The 25,368-nt window shown below is 39.4% G+C and overlaps 1 protein-coding gene across 11 annotated transcripts in view; it reads right to left on the reverse strand.

Moving 5' to 3' along the window:
• The window catches only part of ZNF521 (zinc finger protein 521), a 232,958-nt gene that overhangs the window by 186,016 nt on the left and 21,574 nt on the right, over positions 1–25,368 (reverse strand). For all 11 annotated transcript variants that reach the window (XR_005952251.1, XM_041399328.1, XM_041399332.1 and 8 more), the window contains one exon: positions 22,499–22,678. Coding sequence is in view for 9 of the 11 variants with exons in the window: in XM_041399328.1 (XP_041255262.1) it covers positions 22,499–22,678 (180 nt within the window). In the remaining 2 variants the exon portion in view is untranslated. The remainder of the gene's footprint in view (positions 1–22,498; positions 22,679–25,368) is intronic.

Consider the following 25,368-nt stretch of genomic DNA (forward strand, 5'->3'; position numbering starts at 1 on the left):
TTTTCCCCTCCCTCCCCAAAAAACCCCCCAAAAAAAACCCCCCCCCCCCCCCCCAAGACTACGCTTATTTTGCTCCTCTAGCTGAATCCAACTGGAGGAGAAAAAGGATTGTGAAAAATGTGTGATCTCTCCTGCCTGGGCATAAGAGTTGAGATAGGGTTTCAGAAGTAACTTTTTCTTTTTTGTGAACATTATAACACTTCAAAAACATCCCAGCTTTCCATGATTCTTTTGCCCAATTCTTTTCCATGACTCAAGGACTTAACTGGACACCTGGCAGAACCACACAGGATTTAATCCTTCTCTTTGATGCACAACTTACGAGGTTTTTATGTCATCTTGCAAAGATTTGCCACTATTTGCATAACTGTGGGAGAGAAGTTCTCCTCTGGCTCTGGATGTCTGGTGGTAGTTTTCCCCCACACCCTGAGGGTGAAATCAATCACATAGTAAGGAGTTCAGGAACAAGGCTCTTTCACCAGGTGGGAGGGACTTTTTCCTCTGCATTATGGCATCATCTGTTTCTCATGATCTCTCAGCAATTTTCATTTAAAAAATATCCTGCTCCTGCAAGGACGTTTTGGTGACAGCTCCAGCCTCTCATGTGCTCTCCCTCTGGCAGAGCACAGTCGTACCACTTTGTCTTTCAGTATGGGCTTTACAGCTTTCAGAGAGAATTTTCTATGGAGTCTGAAAACTAGCCATTGGTGATATCACACCCTGAGATAGTTGGTCACCTCAGTGATGCAGCTCCACTTCAGACCTGCAGCACTGCTGCAAATATCTGAAAAGAGGCGACTTCCTATCTGACAGCACTATAATCAGCACCAAAGTCAGTAACTAACACAAGCTGTATGTTTATGGTTCACAAGGCATCACATTGTTAATGAGCAGATAAAACAAGAAGAAAGGGCTGTTCTTTGTTTACAATACTCCCCTCATAAGCAACAGATGTCCTGATAGACTAGACTGCATTGGCTTTGTTGGTTGAGAACCTCCCGCTGGCCCTGGATGAGAACCAAGCATCCATACTGATTTTGTTACAATTGTCAGCTACTTTTGTTACTACAAAGCATGAACTGTTGCTGACTCATCTGTGGTCCCATGGGCACAGAGGAAATAATGTATGGAGTCATGCAGTGACTCCATGTATTGTTTTCCCCCAAGATGACTACTGCTTGTACACCCAAAAGCACTTTCTTGTGGGGTGCCACACAGTTTCCTGACATTACCCTTCCTGGTGACTGTGTGGATGAAGAAATGGTTGGCAGACTCACATTCTTCTGTTTTCTGTTGATGGCACTGAATGATTTATGTGTGTCTTGCCAGAACCAAGACTTAGATGAAGATGAACCATCCAACACCCAGACCAGTGTACTGGCAGTGAGTCATGGTTAGTTACCAGAGGCACAAAAAGACCAAACACAGACCCTTTCAAGAGGGGCAAACATGTCAGAATTCTGTAATGGTGTGCTATGTTCCTCTGAGGTTTCTGTGTTTTGGGCCATCCAGATAAAACCAATGACCAAACAACCTTTTTGACTGATGTCAGAGGCTCTCATGGTTGGATTCATGGAGTGAAGTATAGATTAACATTATATTCTCCTACAGAATTTCATCTTTAGAGCACTTAAAAAATTTGCCTGATGAAAGATGCAGAAATGCCATTACTGCATGTGGTTTTATATAAGAACATTATTGCTCTGTTTTGTCATCCACTTTGACCCTCAGACTCCTTTCACCCATCCTTTACAATACTGTTCTCATCCACTAATCTGACTTAATGTGGAACCTATACATGACAGAGGACAGGTCTCCTGAGGTGCTTTACTCAAAGGGCACTCCTCTGGTTATCTCCTGAAAAGGTGGCAGGTGCCCTGCATAAAATCTCCAACTTCATGAATTCAGTTTGCCTTATTTTAGTACAGTTTAAATCTGCCGGATTTGATGCTGCAGGGCCAATTTGGTGTGGGTTGTGTTTTGGCTGCTGTGTACTGAAGGAGAAAAGAAAATGGGGAAGAAAGCTATAGTTGAGGTAGGGAATAATTGCAGAGAGCTTAAGTAGCATTTGCATACTGATCCTAATTACTGCTCCCATTTTTATGAACCGTGGTAAACAGAGTTTTATAAATTGAAAAAACCAAGCTCATGTATTTATTTGTTCTCACACAGGGCTTTTTGTCATGACAGTTTATAAATGCCTACCTTGATCTGCCATCAAGGCTTCCTCCCTTAAAACATTTTTCTCAGCCTCTTCGGTCATGGAAGCTGCGGGTGTCATACTCAGACTGTGACTTTGAGGGGAGGGCGTGCTCTCCTCAGACATTCAAAATCAAGCATTCATTATAGCATATACCATCAAGAATGACTTGTTTTTATATTCTGCTCAGTGAACCAAGATTATCTACTTCACTGAGAAGAACGATGTAGGAGCCCATCTCCTTTGTTTGTTCTGCTTTCAGTCAGACAAAAGGCAAGTTTGATGAATGACACATGGATGCCTCAAAAAGTTGTTAACTAGAACCATTCTATGGTTTCCCACTCCAGAGCTTCACCCTGTCCCTTGTAATATGGCCATCCCCCACACCTCCAAAGGGAAACTGCCTTACATCTTATCCAAAAATGCTTTTCCCCCTTAAAATACAGTTGCAAGGATAATTTTCTTGTCAGTGCAGGTTACAGCATGTTGGTCCAGATCACATTTGCAGTGGGAATTAATGTAATGCTCCCTTTTCATTTCTCCTGGCTGGCAATCACTTCATTTCTGAAGCAGAGTGCTGTATGAGTCTGCTCTATAAAGCCCTGTCTCATGAGCACTGTAGATGTCCTCGAGGCATGAGTCTGATAGTAGTCCAGGTAACTGTGAGCACCACCTGAGTGAGGCACAGGGTAATAATAAAGATGACAGCAGTGCCTGTGCTTCTCTTGGCTGTTCTCTTTTGTTTTCATTTTCTATATTTAAAAAATACCATGCTTTAGCTTAAAAAGAATGATAAATAAACCAATGACTCAAATTTCTTAAGGAATTTTTTGAACTGTAACTTTAACAAGAGCTCAAGAAATGACCTGGTAGTATTCTCATGTTACTAGCACTCAGCAGATGAACTAGCTGTCTACAGCAGGGTCCTTTCCATCACATGAACACTTGAAGTTTGGGTTGGTGATACTAATAGCACACCCTTGAACTGTGTCTCCATTCTTCAACATGACACTAAAAGTGGACTGTGCAACTCTGGAGCCTTTTGTCAGCTCACAGTGATTGAAAGATCCTCCCTGAGGCTCTTTTCTCCTTAATATCATGCAGAATTTCTGCCTTCTCTTTCAGAAGAAAATTCCTTGTTTAACTTCTCTAGGGTCACTGTATACTAGTGCAAAAAAAAAAACAGGTGCAAGACACGTCTCTCTCTCATGTTAAATTTCTGTACGCTTCAATTCTCCATAGATGATTCACATCATTTCTGGATCAAATTATCTGGTTTTAACTACTGACAGGATCAAATTAACAAGGAAAATGGAATATAAAATGAAACACATTGTAATGAGGGTGTGACACACAGAGGTACTGCTGACAGATAGAAACCTGTTCCCCTGTACAGAAAGGTGCTTGTACACTCTGGTAACTTGCAGCAGGCCAATAGTGAACAGACATGTTCTACAGATGAGCAATGCATTGGAAATGAACTGCACCTCTGCCTTCCATGATAAAGCCTGTGTCACTTGGATTCAGGCATCTGCCAAGTTCAGAGGACAGAGGTGTGAAACTACTGTTTTCTACAAAAAATTGTATTTCAGAGAATTGACCCTATGAAAGGACTGTCACGTCATGGAGACAACATACAACATCAACAAGGAAATTAAGCAGAAACCAGTACATTTCTGTCCTTTGCAAATCAAATACTGACTTTGCACTTGCACGCTGTGCATTAAAGCAAACATGAAATACCCAGCTACCCAAGCTGGGATCCTGCCAGCCCCGGAACTGAAGTGGCATCCTGAGAAAGAGTTGTTGTTTACTTGAAAGTGAATACAACTGTCTTTCTTATAGAGCTAAACTGTGTGCATGGCATTATACCATCCAATACAGCTGTAACACAGTTACTGCTCACTGCTGCAAGAGTCTTTGCACAGTAATCCCGTTACTCCAGTCTAAGCAATAAGCTTTTCTCCTTAATCACCCTCTTCCCTTTTGATACCCAGACCACAATGCAAAATTCTGGGTAACTTCAGCACTACAGGGGCCAGAACATCCATTATTTGCTTGTGCTCAGCCTTCCTATACTTCACTAAACATGCATACCATGAAATAAGTTTTTGAACAGATAAATCTTTGGTTCCCAAATCAATCTGATTATTGCACTAGGCAGAGGGCCCTTTCCTCAGGTATTTCCTTCTTCACTTTCCCTAGCAAACAGCAATAAGTAACAGCAAATAAAAGGCTGAAGAAAGCTGCCACAGTAATACCTAAGTGCTACTTCTAGAGAAAAGGTTAATCTTTGTGTATGTTGAAGTGACTACATTGAAATCCAAAGTTCTGCTCCCTAGTTTTGGACGCTAGTTCTGTCTTTAGCATCACTTACTGAAAACATCAGAGACATGTTCCTGTTTATTGTTTTGTCTGGTCACATTTATTCATGCCAGTACCTAAATCTTGTAAGTTTTGTAAATTAAACTGAAGTGGTAATGAGGGTGAAAGAGCAGAGGACTGTCTTGTTAGCTTTCAGTGCAAAAAGACATGGATCTCAGGCACCTCTGCATCCTTTCAGCTATTAAGATATTTATTCAGCAATTAAAGATTTTAGCAATCGTGTTATCCACTTTGTCTTACTTAACCCTATTTGCCATCCTTTCAGAAAAGACTTTTTACACACCTGCAAAATTACTTAAGACTGGAGAGCCATTTGCAAGTCATAATCTGGTCTCAATGATCAGTAAACTAAATGTTGGTTATCCTTTTATACATACCTATTTTCAAATAATTTGAACAAATTTATTTAGTGTATATATATATGCAAACAGCCAGACTTAACAGATGTTGCCCTCTAATTTTTAAAGCCTCATTCTTTACTTTAGAGTTGCAGAGATAGGCATTAGAGAACTCAGGTAAGACACACACTTCTGAATACAATTCTACAAACAACAGGCATTTGTATAAGAGCTTGCTATATTTTTCATGAAGATTCACAGAAAATATTTTCTAAAATACAAGCTTTGATGGGTAGGACCCAGTAGTTTAAATCAATGTCTAAGCAAGTAGCAAAGTAATTTTGGTCCAAATTTTGTACCTCCAGATCTCAGTCAAGTTCAACAAAATTTAAATTCAGAGTCACAAGGATTCAATTTTTATCCCAAATAAAATGGTGTAAACTGTTATGGGAAAAGGACAACATGGAAACCATGTTTTACAGTTTCAATTTTATAGCTGTGTGGAAATCTCTTGTGGGAATGATTGGTTGTATATGCATGCACCATGACTTGCTTCTCTGTAACAATATTAATTGGCATAACTCGTATAAGGGAAAGCCTGACTTACAAGTCTAATTAAACATGGCCTGCATTGTACCAGTAATTTCATCCTGGAGTGCCATATATTTCTGGTTTTCCCCTTAAGCCAAGGGGGGAAAGGGCAAGCAACAGTGAGAAATGCAATACCACTGAATAAAGAACCTCTCCTTCACGTCCTCCCTTCCTCACAGCTCTAACAGAGGATTTCCAGCAGCACTTTCCTGCACTTAACTGCATGATGCTATTTAGAAACTAACTGAACAGGCAAAGCAGACTTCTCATTATATCCTTCTTGTGTGTTACTTTTTATTTTAAATAGTCTGTGCATCTTAATGTCCTAAATTTGGAATGGAGCATTCCGGAATAATAATCTCCTGGTATACCATTTCACTTCATATGCAGAAGTTTTCTTCACTGGTGGCCTTAAAGAAGTGGTGAAAAACATTAGATTGTGGGATGGTCAAAAGAACAAAGCAATGTGGAGAATGTTATTAGTCAGTGAAATTACTTAATTGTGCCTGTGAATTAAATTCTTGTCTGAACTGCTTTTCATCTACAAATAATTTCTTTTTGCTTACTCAGCTCTAGAGAAAACTGGTAGCTTTGGGCCCCAGACAAGAGAAGAGACCACTAAGTGTGGAAGAAGGGTGTCTTTTAGGGAAACAGAGTGTTTCAGGATCACAACCTCATGTGTATCTCAGCTTAAGTAATTACGGTCATCCTCATAATCTTTCTGAGACACTGTGAGGATAAATACACCAAAGGCTTAAGGCAAAAAAGTACTGTCACATCAGGAGCTAAATCCCAAACAGGCAGCATTTAAGAGAGATACGCTCAGTATTTCTTCACCAATCACTGCAAAATGGAAGTTCAAAGTTATAAAAAAAAATATACATCTGTATAGTTGTATGCCTTTCTCTGTATGAAAACATTAAGTTACTAGTTATCTACACAAAGCAGAGGATTCCGACATAAGTAAGAATAAGTAAGTAATTACTTATGAAAAATAACAGGAATTTGTCTAACTCATCTATCCTCACCTGGTCCCCTCTAGATCCCCTCTAGATGCATTCTCTGAACCTCTTTCATGAAGTCTGGCTTTTCAGGATCAGCAATTTTAAATAGCTTGAAATCTACTCACAGCTTAACAATGGAAGAAATGTGTGGACTTTAAACCTATTTTCTTCATGAGAGAGCAATGGCTTTGATTAATTTTCTTGTCAACAACTAAATAGAAACATTTCCTCACTTTCTTCCTCAAATCTGTGTTGAATAACCATTTTGGTTCTTTCATTTATGAATCTACTGAAAGGACAGACAAATAATCATAGCACAAAAATCCTTAAAATGAGAAACAATAGTGTTTGATGAATGGATTTCTACTACTCATAAGTATTTTTTTAAAAAACTTGGCATAGCAAACACACATAATTCCCTTTCTATCAGCACAAGTATCTTCTGTATTCTAAGCAAATACAATACAAAATGGAAGAAAGGTAAGAAATTTTAAAAATTAATGAGAACTTGGGGGTGAAGACAAGAAATTAGAAAGACACAGCTTTGAATAATGAGGCAATAATGTGAAGAAGGTTAATATTCTGTGAAATTACTTACCTTTACCTGTAAAGGTAAATTCTAGTCTGAAGTTTACTAGTTTTCAGTCTGGGAATAATTACTTTATGCTTCCTCAGCTTAGAGAAAACAGTGGTACTTATGGTAACTTTGTGAAAGTAAGCTTAGTGAATGGGTCTAATTTTAAGTATCAAGGAGGAAACAATTCACCAAGTATGCCTTAGATTAGGAACAGGAGTTTTGTTCTTTCCTCCCTTCTGCTCCAGCTCACAGAAAATAGTGCAGACTGGGTACAGCAGGGTCATGCCAAAGAACAGAAGACGACTCATGAGATCAGTTTTGGAGTTGCAAATTTTAATGCAAAATAACTTTATTTAGCTATTGGTCTTTGAATGATTAATACACTCACTGCATGAACTTCAAATGAACTACATAAATCTGAGGCAGGTCTGTTAAAAAAGTAAAATAAAATAAAAGGCAAAGAAACAGAAATAGAGGGGGAAAGTATAGGATCCTGCAGGCATTTTGCTCAGGCAGACTTACTGTTTCTTAAAATATGGTACACCTGATTGTGCCCATGAGGTCTGAAAAATGGGAGTGCTGCAGTCTTTACTTACACAATAATATAACATTACACATGCTATTTTTGAAGCATTTCACCAGTGTAGGCTAACTATCCATGTACAAATATAGATACATTTTGGAGATGGACAGCTTCTTGAGGGGAGATAAAAAAGACTGTCCATGTTTCTTACAGACGAAATGCTACCAAAAAATGTTAATTGCAAAGTATGTTTTCAGTTGAAACATACAATGTAGTTATGCTGGAATTTTAACAAAAAACACCTTTACAGGCAAATACAAAAGACAACTAAAGAGCTCTGTATTGGAGCCGTGTCCCTAAAGCTAATATGCAATCTAATTAACGTGCAATTACTCTTCTTTCGATGTGATTTAACTGCTCGTTGAGAAGCAGTAAGAAAGAAGAGTCTCTTATCTAGCATTTTAAGCAATGTATAAGAATGAAGAAGAAAGAGGATAGTACAATGAACAACTTAGAGCCGGACAGAAGTTGTAATATCTTAAGAAAAAGATGCTTGCTGAAAAATTCTGTTCCATCCAAAGATCGGACACTTCCATGGAAGCAGAGGAAATGTTAACAACCATTTTTACATTCAAAGTAAAATTTCTTCAGTTCCAGTATCACCACATGTAACCATAATGAAAATTTACTTTAAGTCAATAACAAAATAATTAAATTTTGTTTTTTATTTGTTTTTAAAAGATGTTGTTCTCTACTTTTCCCATTCCCCTTCCTCAGAAGTTGGCATAAAGTTCTTCTAAAACTATATACTTCATTAAGAAAATAGTGGCAAGCCTATAAACTATGCAAATAACATTTGGGTTGCAAACCACATTTACTGCACTTGGTTGATGGAAGAATGATTATTCCATGTCTCAATTCACTAAGAGCATATTGACTACTTACATACACAACACTTCCTGTACACCTAATAGTTTCCATAGTTTGGTAAATACATTCCACATATCACAGTTAAAGGCTTCAGATCCAGACTTTTCTTGCACAGAGTATGCTGTATTTATACATCCAAGGATGCTATGGAAAGCAAGGATGGAATGCTGCATGCATCTTATGGCAATTGTACTGGGGTCTGTTAAAACACATGGTTTGACTTTTAAGCTATGTAATAAGAGGCAGAACCCCAAGCTTCCATAAGTGTGTATTAGAAAGCATACATTATGCCCTCTATCAAAAATTACGTAATTTGACAGCAAAATGTATAAGTAAGCCCATAATTACCTTAAGCGTCTGCCACACAGTCAACCCTCTGGGCTCACAAGTCAAAATATTGTGCTAGAGCTCCCAGAGAGCAGATATAAGGAGACAGGAGAGGGCCAGAATACGACTTTAGGGTTGAACACTACTCTGAGCCACTTCCCCCTTGACTCAAAATGCCTGGGACCAACAGCTCTTGGAAGCAAAATGGTTTCCCCAGCTATGGCTGGGTTAGCAGGGCCAGCCTCCCCCTGTGCATGGTAAAAGAGCTTGTGCTGCCAGCCAGTTACCTCTGAAACAAAGGGGTGACAAAGAGCCACACGGGACTTCCATGAGTACTGCTTAACTGGAAAGCAAAGCATCAGCCAAGTTTTAACAGAGCGTGTGTGAAACAATCCACCCACTCTCCTCTCAAAACCTGTGGTGCTTTTTGTGGATACTGAGACCTTGTGGTATTTTTCACAAGGACAGGAGGCTTGCCACATTACTCTTGAACAGGTTGCTGTCTCCCCCTGCCATGTCTCATTGGTCTTAACTGCTGTCTTCTGCAAAGCTGGCTACATTTCACTTGTAGGTAAAGAGTTGCAAGAAAATTGAATGAAAGAATGAAAGGTCTTGTGCCATTCTTAGAGGTATATAAAACAAAAGGTTTCACTCCATGGAAAGAACAACTCTGATACAGCGAGCATGTATTTATTCATCATAGCCTTGTTCACCACCCTCATGGATCTACTGACTGAGGTGCAGTTTCAAAACCACTATATGAAAAAAAAATCTGTGGGAGTCAGCATACAGAGATGTTCTTTGATTTCCTATCCAAGATGATGAATTTTGTAAGAGCTAGAATTCAGTCTTTAATTTGTACTGGGCCTCGTTCCATGCCCATAGAGTAATTTTTAAGCACTTCAGGCATACTCCAGTAAATGAAATGCAATGGAAAAGGCTCTATGCCTCTCATGAAGCCAAGTCTGTATCCACAAACTCATCCTCAACAGTATGCCAGGGCCAGCTAAGCCTGCACTGACAAAAAAAAACATATGCTCTGTGGAATTCCAAACACTCTTTTGTATCGTTCTGTGAGGGGCAATTGTTCCTACCACTTGGGAACTTCTGATACATTCAGTGGTATCCACAATTGTGTATTCCTAAAGAAACATTATACAAAAGCTGGAGCATTTACAAAAATGCTTAAAAAGTGATCAAATCAAGTAAGAACCTGTTGGATTGGATAACTATGCAAGTAACAACATGGGCTGTAGACCTGGGATTGCAGCTATATTCTTGGTTCCTATAAAAAGCATCATCAAGTCCAGCAGAGGCTGGAAAACAAAACCAAGTATTTTGAGTGAATTTCACTCTGCTATTCTTGCTGAAATATGAGGTACTCAATAGGAATAGTAGCACTACTCTAGATATTGTAGAGGGAAAAGGGAACAAACTGTAGAAGAGTGGAGTGCAAAAGGAGGGAGAACAGACAAGAAGGAGAAGCAGTGGGATATTCCAGCACCACAGAAAATAATTCCTACCCTTCTCAGCCAAAGGGAGAACTGCAGGGATACCTGACCTGCTGATAGAGAAAAAGGCAATAGAAATAAAAGCACAACTCCAGAAACCCTCAGTAAAAGAATCGAAAGCATAGAGATAACAAGGACAGAAAAGTAGTCTCAGTAGCAAGTACACTAAACAAGATAAAAATCAACGACAGTGACAGGCAGAGAGAGTCACAAAAGAGGCAGAATCTAATTTTAATAAGATAAACTGCATTCTTCCATTTCCTCAGCCTTTTCTTTACCAGGGAGCACCTGGTATCATGGCAGACAGGGGAAGCTTTTCTACTTACCTGCCATGGGAAACTGTTTGCAAATAACTGTGGTTGATACCACAGCCTGTCACTTGTTTGGGAAGTGCTATTTGAAAATAAGTTAGTTAAGCACTGGCTATTTTAAAATGACAGAGCAATAGAAAGACAGAGATCAAGGGGGCAGGGAGAAGAATCCTGAGAGAACAAGAATGAGGATTTGAACTCTCTAGTAGAAATCCTGCCCTCTGTGAACATAATGACGACTTTTCCACTGGTTTCAGTGAAGTAAAGATTACAGACAACAACCTACAGAAAAAAATTGAAATACATTCTCCAGTCAGGCTTGACAGATGCCTGTGCAGAAATTATTATCCCATAATACAAAATATTCTAATTGTAACATAACAGAAGAAGCAAATATTAAACCTGTTTTAAGTATGTCAAAGGCAGTTTAGAAGAATAATTAGAATCATACAGAAACCTGTGGTTATTGACACACTAAAATAGTTCAGGACAAAGAGGTGTTGCTTAGAAACTGAATTTACAGGAAAAATCGAACATGCTCAGTGTTTTGCAAAAATCCAAGTATCATTCCTGGTCATGCACTGAAGTCAGATAACAACAACAAGAAACAAACACATACTCATGAAAAATTAATGACATTAATTAATGTGTTAATGGTAAAACTGATGTGTTATGCACTCATGCTGAAGCCTGCATTTGTCAGAGAAAGGTGAATTAGCAACTGCCAGTTTCATTTCCCTGTGCTTTGCTTTTACAGCTGGTAGAAGCCTTGCAAAGTGCTTGAAAAACTTGACCCTTCTCCAGCCTCCCCCGCATGAGTCACTCAACCTTCCTTCAGTCATTAGACTGCACTTCCTGCTGGGATCCAGCAGTAAAACAAATGAGAGACACCAGTTATGGTCATGGTGAGGGAGGTAATAAACCAGTGACAGGTATTTTTATGAAATTTAAACCTAATTCCCATATATTATACATATCGACTAAGTGCCAATCCATGGCACTCTTATGTAGAGCTCTATTTCAAAAGACATCTCGACATACTCCAGTCCATTCCCTCTCCTGAAAGAATACTTTCATTGTTTTTACATAAAGATAAAATAGTTTCCTGCATTTTATATGCTTCAGCAATATTACAGACAAAAATATTAAATAGCTTTACTTGTACATGTATAACGACATGATTTTGATAACACTGTCAAGAGTAAATTTGAACAAAAATTTCACACATGAAGTTCCAGCCTTTCATGTCATTATTAAATCCATGACAAATACTCCTTGAGAAGTTTGAATATTTCAGAAATTGATTGCCAGTTGATCTTTTATACTTAGATTCCATGATAACCTTCAGTTCTACCATGTCTTTCATATGTCTACATTTATAGGAAACCCCAATTTCTTCCCCTAGGAAGTAAATCCCAAATGAAGCATTCATTGAGACAAGTGATCACACCTAGTCAGACAAAATTAATAACAAATTTACCCTTTTCTGTCCATAGATCTTCCTGGTATTTTAGTTTCAAACTTGCCTAAAATTACACTGACTGTGTTAAAAGGACTCCTCTCCCCATAAACTCCTTGGGTTCATTCCACAGTGTACACAAGAGACTCATTCCTTTAAACTTCAAGGAGTTCCCATTGCAGTGTAGAAGAGAAAAATTCAGAGATTATGGAATAATCATCTCCAAATCGATCAATTTCCCCCGAAGGTAAAAAACTGAAAGAAAGAAAAAAGTTGAACAGTTCCAGCTTGGCTTCTTGAAGGGAGAGTACCCCCAGGGCATGTTGTAGAATGATCCCGATCTCTTGCTCCTGATGCTTATTAAGAGGTCATAGATATCAGTTACACTACAGCATTCCACAATGATAACCTCAGCTAAGGACTATGACCTCTTAGTACATGTACAGGGATATAAAATTAGGAATATTTAGGTTTAGGTAATTTAAAATTTATTTAGGTAATATAGAATTAGGAATATTTAACTTAACTATCAGTCTTTTTGGAAAGCAGTTGGAATGAATGGTATAGCTGGGGTCTTGTAAAAGACAGAGGAGCTTAAGTAAAAGGGACTTCAGGTTCCAGTGTTTTCCATAGGTGCAGCACCCTGATTTCATATCTGATCATTACAATGGGTTTCCACAACAGAAAAGCTGTCTTTCTCAAAAGGCACAACATATAGCTCAGAACACCCTGGGTAAATTAAAAGGTGTTTTCCTTTGTCTTAAACTGGTAACTTACTGAGTCACAGTATAGAAGCAGAAACAACTTCGCAACCATGTCAAACAGAATATTATGCCAAGACCAGGCAGGGACAGAAATGTTTTTAAGGACCTTTCTGTTCCAACAACTCTCATATTTCCTAAAAAGTGGGTTTTCAGACCCTCCAGATGATGCTTAAAAGGATAAACAAAGCCTATATGGGTGGTGTGTTAGTGAACTACCACATTGCCTGGAAGCCTTAACATTCTACAACTGATTGTATAAACATGAATTAAGGTTTTTCTGCAACTGTATTAAGCAAAGTGTTAAAGAGCTGTGGGGCATTTTGTTACATTTGGTTTTCAAGCTATGAATTTAACTACTGAACATATAAGTAATGATAATCTGTTGTACCTCCCATTCCGTTCATTTCAAAATGGTAATTAAAGTAAGCACCAATAATAAAAACAGCAAGTATTTCAAGAAAATTATTTTAGAAGGTGCAGGAAATTCACCACTTAAAAAGGCTAATTTGTCATGGCAACAAGACCTATTTTGTAATACACTGACAATTTACTAAAAATATTCCAGTAAAACAGAAGCATAAAATAAACAACAGGTATTTACTCCAAGGTAGTTGATTCTCTGAAACACTGTATTCAGTATGGACTGTAGGTGTATATACATACATAGAGGCAAGACAATCATTATTTCATTTTTAATAGTGTGTCTATTAGAATCATACACATGAATTCCCATTGTACTGGGTAAAGGTCAGGGTAGCTATGACCCTGAATCAGCAGCAGCTTTACAATTCAAAGTCTGTATTGCTGAGGACTGTGAAAAATAAGACAAGCTTGGCCACAGGATCCATATTGATTACAACAGTAATTGGAAGGAACATCGTTATCATAGGGTAAGTAATGACTATTTTTTTCTTCTTCACATATGTGCCAGTGTTGATGATTCCCCTGCCCCCTCTGGTCCTTTCCCTGCAGGCAACCATCTTCCTTGGACAACGAGAATTAGGAATTTCAGCTGCATAGATCAAATAGTGATTATAGTACTGCTTTCCCAAAACTGGAATGAGCACTGATGGTTGTGTCCTGCACAGAATGCCTGATAAAGGTCAGTGGATTACCTCATGTCATCACCTGGCAGATCTCAGAAACTGGACCCTCTTCTCAAGTAGACAGGAGATGTCACTTGAACACTCAGAGAGCAAGGTTACTTTTCAATGGGAAAGTCACAGTAGCCAAACAGTTATGCAGAGCGATACCCTGTACTGCCCATTTGGAAATGCTGTGAGGAAACGGCTTGACCTTTAGAACACCCAGCAGTGGCTATAAATAAATGGAACAACAGACTGTCACTGTAATAAAGCAAAGTTCTGGATCTAGCCAGGGCTGATTTTCAACAGAGTGCCAGGGAGGCATTTGAACTAACTCTGAAAAAGCCAGGGAGCTGGCCAAGTCAGTGCTTTGAAACAGGCAGTGACGTAGGGCTAGCTTGGAAAACACAAAATATCAAAGCTAATAGAGGAACAATTTATGACATTATCATGGGTCCTCCCAGAACCTAATGATATTGCACTCACCCACAACAGAATGTCAGGTGCTCCCAGCTGATGTTTTCATAGCTGTATGTCAAAAAATCACCACATAGATATGTCCTCTGCTATAGTCTAGGACTATGACTGTAAGTCGTACTGCGAAGCACGGCTTGGGAAGAAGACACTAAACCAAGGTATATTGTTTATGTAAAAGGTTGTTTTTTCTCAGAGGGAAGACCTTACTGCTCTCTATAATAACCTGAAAAGAGGTCGTAGCCAGGTGGGGGTCGGCCTCTTCTCCCAGGCAACAAGTGATAGGACCAGAGGAAATGGCCTGAAGCTGTGCCAGGGGAAGTTCAGGCTGGACCACAGGAAGAACTTTTTCACTGAAAGGGTGGTTAAGCACTGGAATGGGCTGTTAGGGAAGTGGTGGAATCACCAACCCTGAAAGCATTCAAGAAACCACTGGACATGGCACTCAGTGCTATTGTTTAGTTGACAGGGTGGTGTTCACTCAAAGGCTGGACTCGATGATCTTGGAGGTCATTTCCAACCTTAATGATTCTGTGGTTCTAAACCAGGCTCTGGGTGACAGATACATGGTCATACTTTTAGCCTGCAAACCGGTGTATTGTTGTCCTCAAGATTCACTTTTATCTTCAGTGAAACAGTTTTACTTGGGAACTTCTGAGCAAAAGTAGTCGAAATCTTGGTTCAAGTGTGTGATGGCCAAGTCCCAGAATGCCTGGATTCATGTTCCAGACAAGAATGTATGCCTTGGGTGTTAATGGCACTTTGGACCAACTCGGCTGCCTACTCCATTTGCTCAGAAAGGCATGGATGGCTGCAAGACGAGACTTGAGAGCCCCATACAAGATCCCAGATTATTTAAATGTGAAAGACAGTAGAGAGACAGTTCTACCAAGAACTAGACCTGGTAACCCCTGCATTGGGGCTGCCTACATCAAATCCCTTTGCCAATGAGAGAACTACAGTCTCCAGTTGAGCAGTTTCTGGCACAGAACAGGACTCAGGCCAGCAAGGGAGTGTCTCTGTCCATGGTACTCAGTGAGGCAATGGTGCCCTCACTGGTGCAGGGACATGGGATCAGATCTGGTACCTTGGCATTATGTTGGGAATTCAGGTTCCCATGGTGCACAGTCCTTGGTGGACATGTGGAGCAGATAAGCCAACCAAAACTCTTTCTAGTCTGTGCTAAGAAAATCATCAGCCTTTTTAGTGGTAGAAAATCAGGCTAGAATAAGAGAGAAATAGGAAGAAAAATTGAGGAAAAAATATCAATTAAAGATATACAGGAAGCACTCAAACTCTCTTGGAAGACACTGCTAACTTATTCTCCCACCTCCAAACAGAACAAGGGTTCTGGCACTTACAATTAATACTCATGAACAGGTTTGCTTCAGGGGTCCCCCAAGTCAAAAATAACAGTTCCATGATACAGACCATCAGCTGCTTTCTATTACAGGGGGTCATTGACAGACAACTCAGGAAGTGCTACAAGCTGCTTTTAAAACACCCAGGAGATTAAAATCTACTGGTTTCATGAGTGATTAACAATCTCAAGAGCAGAGATTAATGGTTTCCAAGCAAAAGGGAAGAGGTTTATGGCTTCTTGTCCATGATGGCTGTTCATCATGGATCTTCAAGATAAGCACAGGGGATTTTGAAGAACAGTCAGAAGGCTGTGCTCTCTACTTTCACAGCTTCCAGCTACAGCATATACAAGTTCCCTCCATATCTAAGAATAATTTTCACATAATTTTGATACAAAAATCTAGGAACACCATTATCAAGACCTTCATCTATCCTCCATAGGAGCATGAAGTTTTGCATATGAACTTCTGTATGGCAGACTCTGTATAGCCTTGGCCATTCAGTACTGCATATAAATCTTCCATCCACATCCAGTGAGAGGCTTTACACTGCTATTTGAATTCAAAATTTAAATCTGTGGAGTCAGAGGCTGTAATTATCACCCTATTCCCCTTTCCCTCCAAATATCAAGGATTTGGAGTTGCAGATACAGGTCCTGGACCAAAAAATAAAGAAAGGATGTGAGGCTACAAACTGCAAACTACCATGTGTGTTGGCTGGGACAAGAAACTGGAGATGAGCATCTGCTTTCCACTATCTGTCAAACAGAACATCATGTTGTGAAAAAGAAGTCAGAAGTTTGTGGTTCAAATCAAATGGAAAAGCAGAAGTATGTCTCTGTAACACAGCAACTGGGAAGCCCTCTAAGGAAAGAGAGGCCTGAGCTCAAGTCCCCAGTCCAAACACTGTTTGTCTTTTATTCAATAACTGTTTAATGTAAAATCCATATGCAGTCCTTGGTGCAGGAATTCTCTAGAGAAAAAGAGTGACTCTCTCAAGTGAAGTAACTGTACTTGGCAAACAGTGCCTGGCAGTGTGCCACCAACTGCAATGAAGCAGATGAATATGCTTTTGGTGCATCACATATTTAACTTCTTAGGGTCCTTGTCCTCAGAAACACTTTGATCAAGCTCTCATTTTTCTCAGTGATGCTGAAATGACCAAGGAGATTTGCCATGTATCTTTTCTCCACAAATGTAGAGGAAATTGAAAAAATAATGACAAGAAATGTAATATATTTGGCCAGGATTCTTTTGTTAGCAGGAAGAACCATTCTAGCTAGGATATCAAAGCATGGTAACACCAAGTGTTCACAAGATTTATCTTGTAGTCTCACTGTGCACGGCATACATCTTTTGGGACAAAAATCCCCTGGAAAGTTTTCAAGTGTTCTAGTGAAGGAGATGGTCCTGGCATTACCAACTCAGTCAGAAAGATGAAAGATTCCTGAGCACTAGGAAGAAAAGAAAAAGAAAAACAAAAAGAAACTAAGAGGGAAGGGAAGGGAAGGGAACCATTACAGAGGAATCTCCATTGCCTCCTGTTTGCTAAGACCCTGATCACTCACGGTGCATGCTGTCTGTGAAGCTGTTAGGTAGCACAAGCTCTCATATGTAGACATGAAAGTAGGTGTTTCTCAGGATGATGATGAAAATTAATTTTGGTCATAATTAGAAAAACAGAAATACTGACTTATCTAGGAATTCCCACCCTTGTGATACTCCAGTGCTGATGGAGACCAGCACTCAGAACAATGGGCCCCTAATACAGTTCTGGAATTCTTTTCAGGTGGCATGAGGGAAGAATCTCTGAGCAAGGCTAGAGGGCAGGACTGCATCTCTTCATTGGCAGGAGACACACAGCTATGACCTGTAACTTTTTCAATATCAGAACCAGCTTAGGTGGTAACAGGAACAGCTATCGGCTCTACCTGACACACTTACTCAACCAGTCAGAGCTCTAGAACTAAGCTAGAGCCCAAAGCATAAAACGGAGTCTACATAACCACCTGAAGGTAAAATAAATATCTCCAGTGGAGAAATACCTCATGTCTTTTCCCTCAGAACACCCTTAGCCTTGAAGCTATGACTGCATATGATCCAGTAGCCTACTTTCAGGCAAGTTTTATAGCTTGTGAGGCCAACAGGGCAAGTAGGGAAGTCCTGTAACATGCACTGTGTCTACTCATGTTCAGGTGGAGCATGGCAGATTGAGTGCCAGCATGTCCACTGCTGCTGAGCTATTCAGCAACTCAGCCAACTAGATTGTTCACTGCATGTTTATGCTCCTTGTTCTAGTATTACTCTGGTTATGGTGGAGATTTCTGATGCCAAAGTGACCTATAAGTTCTAGAAGGGTACCAAGCTTGGGCTGGATACCTCTGCACACAGAGACAGCCAGTGGAGAGGCAGGTCTCACATAGACAAGGGAGACTTCATAAAGCAGGATGCCTGAGGACTGAAAGGGAAAATAAATAGCACAAAGCAATGTACAGGGAAAAGGGATTATAATAATAATATTATTGTATTATATATGTATATATATAAAATATAATATAATAATCAAGCTGGAGACAATAAAAGAAAGTGTATGACACATTGTGTCCTACCAACAACATATATGGCAGCAATGCAAAAGGTTAAGTGTCCTTTCCTGGTGGCAGAAGAGGAGAGAAGGTGCAGTTGAGGGTTTCTGAATAGTGCACCATATTTGATCCTGCATTCAAATTCCTCCAGTGAGATCCCAGCTGACATATACTAGAAAGACATCAGGCTCAGAGCCATGCTAATTGGACCCTTTGCTTATAAACACAACATAGAGGATGACAAGTGGCTTGAGTTATTAAATTAAATGTTGCAGGAAGAATAAAGTGTGAAAAGCATTAATATCAGAGAGATGCACTATTTAATCCATATTTTTATTGCCAATCCTTTGTAATGACTAAATGAATATAGTTCTGCATCTTATCTACCCTTGGTTACAAATATCGCAAAGAATTTTTTGGAACTTTTCCCCCCATTTATCCATTATCTGTATTCCACAAACATCACAGGAATTGTCAGCAATTAACATAAATAAATCATCACCTTTTCAGAGAAAGCTTCAGTACAAGAATTTCAGATGATAGCAAAAAATACTACTAAATAGCTCATGAAGGGCCCGTTCCATCCCCCACTGAAGTCAATGGGAATCTTTTCACTGACTTCAATGGACACTGGATCAGACCCAAATTGAAAAGATCAATAGCGCACACATTAGGATAAAAGAGCAGCTATGCCCTCCTCCAGAAAAAAGAACATGAGTTCAATTCAAACAACAGATTACAGAAAGGAACCAGTTGGGGAGGACTTTTTTCTCCTCCTTTGAAAAAATCTGCAAGAGAACAGCAATTCAAGATCCTGAGAGCTGAATCTCACAGAGTTGTAAGTAACTCTCATCTTCCACTGTCTTCTGAATAGGTGGGGGTGACTGACACTTTGAGAGATTGGGAGCGCTGTTTAATAAACCAGCTCCCTTCTCCTCATTCCAGTCTTTGGTTGAGAGTACAGAATGAAGATTCAATAAAGCAAATTTACTCCTTCCACTGAACTGTCAAAACTTCAGAGAAACACATCTGATACTTTCAAATGCAAAAACCAGAAGCTGGAGTATCAATTTGAGAACCTTAAGTGGCAGGCTCGAGTCTCAAGCTTGTTACAAGGTTGGTAGAACTAGGGGCAGTCAAGACACTGTGACACACAAATGTCATGGTTCATATTCCAGGTTTTACTAGAGGGTTGCCTTAAGCCATTGTGTTTTGATCCTGTTTGCTCCATCAACATAATTGCTGCTTTACCCAATAGAACTGAATGGAAAAAGACCATACAACTGAATGGAAAAAGACCATACAACTGGACCAACATGCATAGTTTGCAAATTCTTGCAGTGCCACTCCTTATGCATCTCACAGAGCATCTCAGTGAAGCTCAGTAAAATCCAGACAAGCTGCAGCAGCTGGCTCAGCCATCTGAAGAAAAGGGTTTGGAGGGCTTCACAACTTATTTACATAACCTTAGGTAACTCTTCCCTGCCTGAGACTCAGAGTGGAAAAATCTCATCAAGATGGATGATACACTCTGCCCTCCTCCAGAGAAGACATAGTTGATCCAAACAGCAGAATACAGTAGAAAAAAAAGTAAATTTTTTAAACCTCTTCCCTTTTATTAACAAATTAGTGACAGACATGTTTGTAGACTTACTAGTAGTCACCTTAGAGTGTCTCCTAATTTCAGTGGGACTCCTGCAAAAGCAGACAACCAGAGAACTATGTAAGACCTTGTGGCAGCAGAGGACTGTGATGAGAAAGGGAGGAGCAATCAGCCCTTCTTGATAACACTTTCTTTTAAAAAACCTTTGAGCATGGCACCCAAGGCTGCTTGCGGAAGAGAAAGACAAAAGCCCAGGGAGCTTGACTAAAATGCTAAAAGCAAACCTTATTTTTGTCAAATATATATTGTGTTTAAGCAAAGAAAGGCTTCTTTCTGTCAACTGTTTGTCACAGATTATCTAAAAATAATCTCATCCAATGAGGTTGTTTTGAATGTTGTGTCCTTAGTGTGAGGTTACACATGCACCCTAGGACCCTGCATTGAATCTACCTCACTAACAACCTGTTAAGTATTTTTTTTTGCTTAAGAAGAAATCCTCAACTCCAGCCATGTCATTCAGGCCCCTTTTTCAACTCTAAGGGTGTATTTAGGTCATTTATATTTAGAAACAGAGGACAGTTGGCTTTTTGTCAACTTTGTACTCCAGAAGGGCATGTAGTTTCAGTTTTTGTTCACTTCATTAGCTTTCAAACAGCCTGGTCTCTACCCATTCACTATCACAAGTTTCCTTGAAAGACAGGCAAAGATATTTTTAGGAACTTAAACAATTTCCTTCAAGATTCATTTTATTTCCCCATCCTCTGCTATCGTGTATTCCTACCTTCACACATGCACCTCAGCATCTTTATTTTCACTCGCCTTTAGCAACACAGCTCTCAGCAAGAACTGCTGTGTTCAGGAGCAGTGGTCCAGGATTCTTCCTATTTACTGCTCCCCTCACCTATTTTTCTTCAGTTTCTTAACCCAACTATGCAAGCACTGTTCAGTGCATTCTGCTTGAAGCTTTAAAGCAGAGAAAACACTTGGTAGAAGAGGGCAGCAACTAACTAACCAGAAAGGAGAGACAGCTGTATCAGAACAAGGTAAAAAAACCCACAGAGATGAATAAATGGGATCTGAGACAGTGAAGGGGAGAGCCTGGGGACTCAGTCAGGGTGAGTACTTTCTGGGAGAGGAAAGGAAGAGACAAGTTACAAGTTAAGCCACTAATTTTTCAACACAGAAAAAGAAAGAAGTATGAAAAAAAGGAGAGAAAAAAGTCAAGAGAGAATATCCATACTGCCAGAAATCATGAGCACTGTAGAAAAATACATTCTGGAAGTTTGTAGAAGTGATTAGAAAATGATTGAATTGATTGTATCTCAAGTCAGAAATACATTTTACAGGCAAGAAAAGGCAAAGCAGTATATTAATAAAAGTAAATACTTCTTGCTGCAGCAGATTTTCATCTTCCATAATTTGAAATGAGGACTAAAATCATTTGACAGATCCATATTACTTCCTCAACCTTTTTCTGCTCCTGCCCACTTATTCCTCTTCTGCTCGTCATCTTTTCACACTCAAGAGTGGTACTGCTATCTGACTTTTATGTCTCATTCTGACAGGGCTTAGCCTATGGACCTATTGGAACCAAAACTCAGGAAGCTCTCCAAACATGAGCACACACAGACACTTCCTAAAAGCATTCCCAAATTGAAAGGGAATTTTCTTACTTACAAAGTCATAATGAAGAAAGATTTTTAACAAAACTCCACCACACAATAAGTACATTTTACACTGAACAGGCTAAAAATAAATCACTGATTAAAAATATAAGTTCCTTTCTCTTGATACTGAGCCTGTTTAGACCTACAGTGTGTACCATAAAAAAACCTACTTTATTTAAATTTAGCAGATTTCACATAGTTTTCTCAGTAAGGGGGATCTCTACAATAATTTCAAAGAGGAATCTGGTGGTAGACAAGTCCATTTACCCAGCTCTACTTAATTCAGTAGTATCTGATCAGCACTCAGTTTCACCCCTTCACTGAAGCCGAGGTCTTATTTTCCCCTCTAACAATTTGCTTAATTCTTCTCAACTTTCAGTTACTGATTACTGTACAGTCGTTTGTAGTTAACAGATTAGAGTAACACAACATCCAGCTCAGTTCTGCAACAGGCCATTGTGCAAATTCATTCATTATGTGACATTATGCCACTTAAGCCCCACTTGCAAATGCCCTCTGAATTTACAAGTGACCTAGCAAAATACACAGAGAAGCAAAGCATGGAAAGCTGTACTTTATGAATCTAGAAAACACACACAGCAGTCATATATCCTTTGATATTAAGGAAATTTATAATGCTCCATTTACAGTGTAATCCTGTCCCAAAATCTGTTTATAAAGGTCTCAACCAAGCATTTAAGTGCAGGAATAAAATAACTGAAAAAGGAGGGGTATCAGAAGCAGAGGATGGGAATCAGAAATAGAGCAGTGCACGAAGAAACAAAGTGATAAGTATTGTTTACCTGTCAGTTGACATTGATTAATCTTGTGTTCTGTGATATCGCTCAGTGACTCAAACACCTGGAGGCAGCTGTCACAGCTGTGCACAGCTTCTTCTTCTAACTCCTCCCCTTCATCCGGCCTTTTCTTACAGTCTAGCACATCTCCATCTTCTGCCTTGTCTTCTAGTTTACAGTTAGGGTCTGAAAGAAAATCAAGACTGTGATGTCAGACGTGTAAGAAGAGAACATTCAAGAAGAAAAAAAATCAAAATAGGTTGTTGTGCTAATGATGAGAAGAAAACTATTTGGCATGAGCCTGCAGCACACTGTAGAATTTATTGCTAAATAAGCAAGAGAGGCTTTTTTCCTTTTTCGTTTTGTCCTAATCTCAATGAAAGCAAATTTCTCTTCTACTCTCACAAATGCAGCTCAGTTTCTCACTCAGGCTATTCTTCCATGCTTCAGTGTTAGGATTGTCAATTTTATCACGGCTATTGAAGCTGTTTTGATCATCTTAAGAAAGGATAAACCACCTATGCAATTAGTTTTTCAATGAAAAGAAAAATCAGATCAATGAGTGTGCAGGAACTTCTTTTCATTGTTAACTACAGCGTTTCATAGGAAATTACCAGAATTAAGAGACTAACAAATTTGATTTACATAAACATGAAATTAATCTTGATTTTACAACCCACTCCATCACCACACTATTTGACATAAACAAAGCCCTGGAAAGCTTATACCCTGGGTCAAAATGCTACTCATGCTCTGAACTTGTGCATGAATTAAAGGCAGTGCTCATCAAGTTCGCTTGTGTTTGCCAGATCATGGAAAACTGGAAACTAACTACTCTAGTATAAAAACTATGGAGTACACAGAGAAAGCTTTATCTGTTTGACATATTAACAGGCATTTGGGGGATAGCAGGATAGCTCCAACCTCATATCAGTAGTCCTGAGCCCAACTGAAGCTTCTAACTAGAAGAAATGTGCAGCCTCACCACCGACCCATGTGTGCAGAGACACCTCACAGCTCACTGCACTGCCTCAGTTCTGCAGATGACCAGCTCAGTAAAATGATGTGTAGCCTAGAACTTTTCTTCCTCCTCTGAGGAGGAACACAGTAGCTTTAACTACTCCTGACTTTTTGCCCATTTTACTAAAAGCTTCCTTCAAAGACAGAAATAAACCTATCTGTCTTTCCTAATAAAACAAGCTGGCACTTAACTTTGTTTTTCCTCAGGAACCACAGTACAACAAGTGAAATGCAGAAGAGAAATGGTTGTGCACATTCCAGCAAAAGGAATGCAAGAGTTTTACCACTTTTCCGTTTTCTGCTTTGGCTGCCTCATCTTTCCTTTTCGATATTTGAGAGAGCTGAGACCGAAACAAGTCATTTTAGAAAACAAGGATGAACTCCTATAATAATAGGATACAGTGCAAGTACATTTTAAGATGCTACGCTCTTTAGCCAAGAGAGTGAGTAACCAGGAGTCGGCTCCCTGGCCAGGGGGACAGAGAGGTGGTATCTGTGAACACACCTAATTTGAAATTGATTAGGATCATGCACAACTCCTTGGAAGAGAAACTAAAACATGCCAACACAATATTCATACTGGGGGTAGAGTGGTGTGTGAAGAGAAGCAGGAAGGCAGTTCCACATTAAACCACTCACATCCGCTCTCAGAATACCCTACAGTCATCTGGGCACAGCCATTCCTGTATTTCTCGCTGCCCACAACCAAAGTCAGAGCTCTCATCATCTCTCTGTATCCTTTGGTCCATACTGCTGCACCCTGCCCTTCGACTGTGCAAACACAGATGGACCCGCAAGCAGAAACTGGAAATGACCCATGTCAGGAAGTCTTTCTCATGCCATGTGGCTTGTGATCAAAACCGAGGAATTTCTTTGACAGGGGTAAAGGGCAGTATTTATTTTTAAGGGAATTATATTACAGAGAGAAACCAGATTATTTTTTTTTAAATAAAGAACATATTTTGAAAGCAAAAATACATTTGCTGTGCAAACGCCCTGTCTATACACTGAGTCCTCACATGACAAATTACATTCACAAGGTTCTTTCAAGAGTGGAAATTTCCACTAGGGCAGCTAGCTACTTCCAAGTAGAAAAGTAGCCTGCAAATTTACAAACCAAAAAAGGTATGCTAATTATAAAAAGACTTTATGGCATTTTAGACATTATTGAATATTCTAAATCTAATAACTTCCATTGCTGTTTCATTTTCCAAAATAGTTTGAAAGATTAATAAAAGTAGCTAGAAGATCTCCAGGTTCTAAACAGTTCAGAAAATGAAATAATTGTCTTAACTGTTGCAAACTGACCCCAACATCATTAAACACTTGTTGGAAGGCAGCATGTGCATACTGCATACTATTAGTTGTTCAGCTCAAGCTCCCAGTTTCATCTCATAAAATTGACAGCACTCAGGGAAATGTGGGCACTAGGTCTGAATTTTAACATGAGTATTTAAATGCTGCACATAAAGTTTACAGACCTGTTTGTTTTAAAATAAGGGTAGTGTCTGACTCTGCTCTAAGTACAGTGCTGAAGGAAAGAAAAGGGAGGGGAGGGCATTGTCGAGACTCCCTATTCAGAAACACTTGCACTTTACAGGAATTCAGCAACGCACACACAAACCTAGGCACACACGCACCCCTTAGTGCACAAAAGCCTAAAGGATCACTCAATTTAAAGCTTCATACTTAGCGGCCAGTTATTAAAATTAGAATCATTTTAAGACTAATAATGTTTTGCTTCTCCTTCTGCATTTGGAGATATAAACTCTACAGGGACAGAAGTCAGTCAAGCTTATTCCCTTCTGCTGCAACTTTAGAATACATGCTCTAGCCAACTGGCACATTTGTTTTTA

The sequence above is a fragment of the Onychostruthus taczanowskii genome, unplaced genomic scaffold, assembly GCF_017590055.1.
Source record: "Onychostruthus taczanowskii isolate IOZ18803 unplaced genomic scaffold, ASM1759005v1 scaffold16, whole genome shotgun sequence".
Classification (NCBI taxonomy): domain Eukaryota; kingdom Metazoa; phylum Chordata; class Aves; order Passeriformes; family Passeridae; genus Onychostruthus; species Onychostruthus taczanowskii.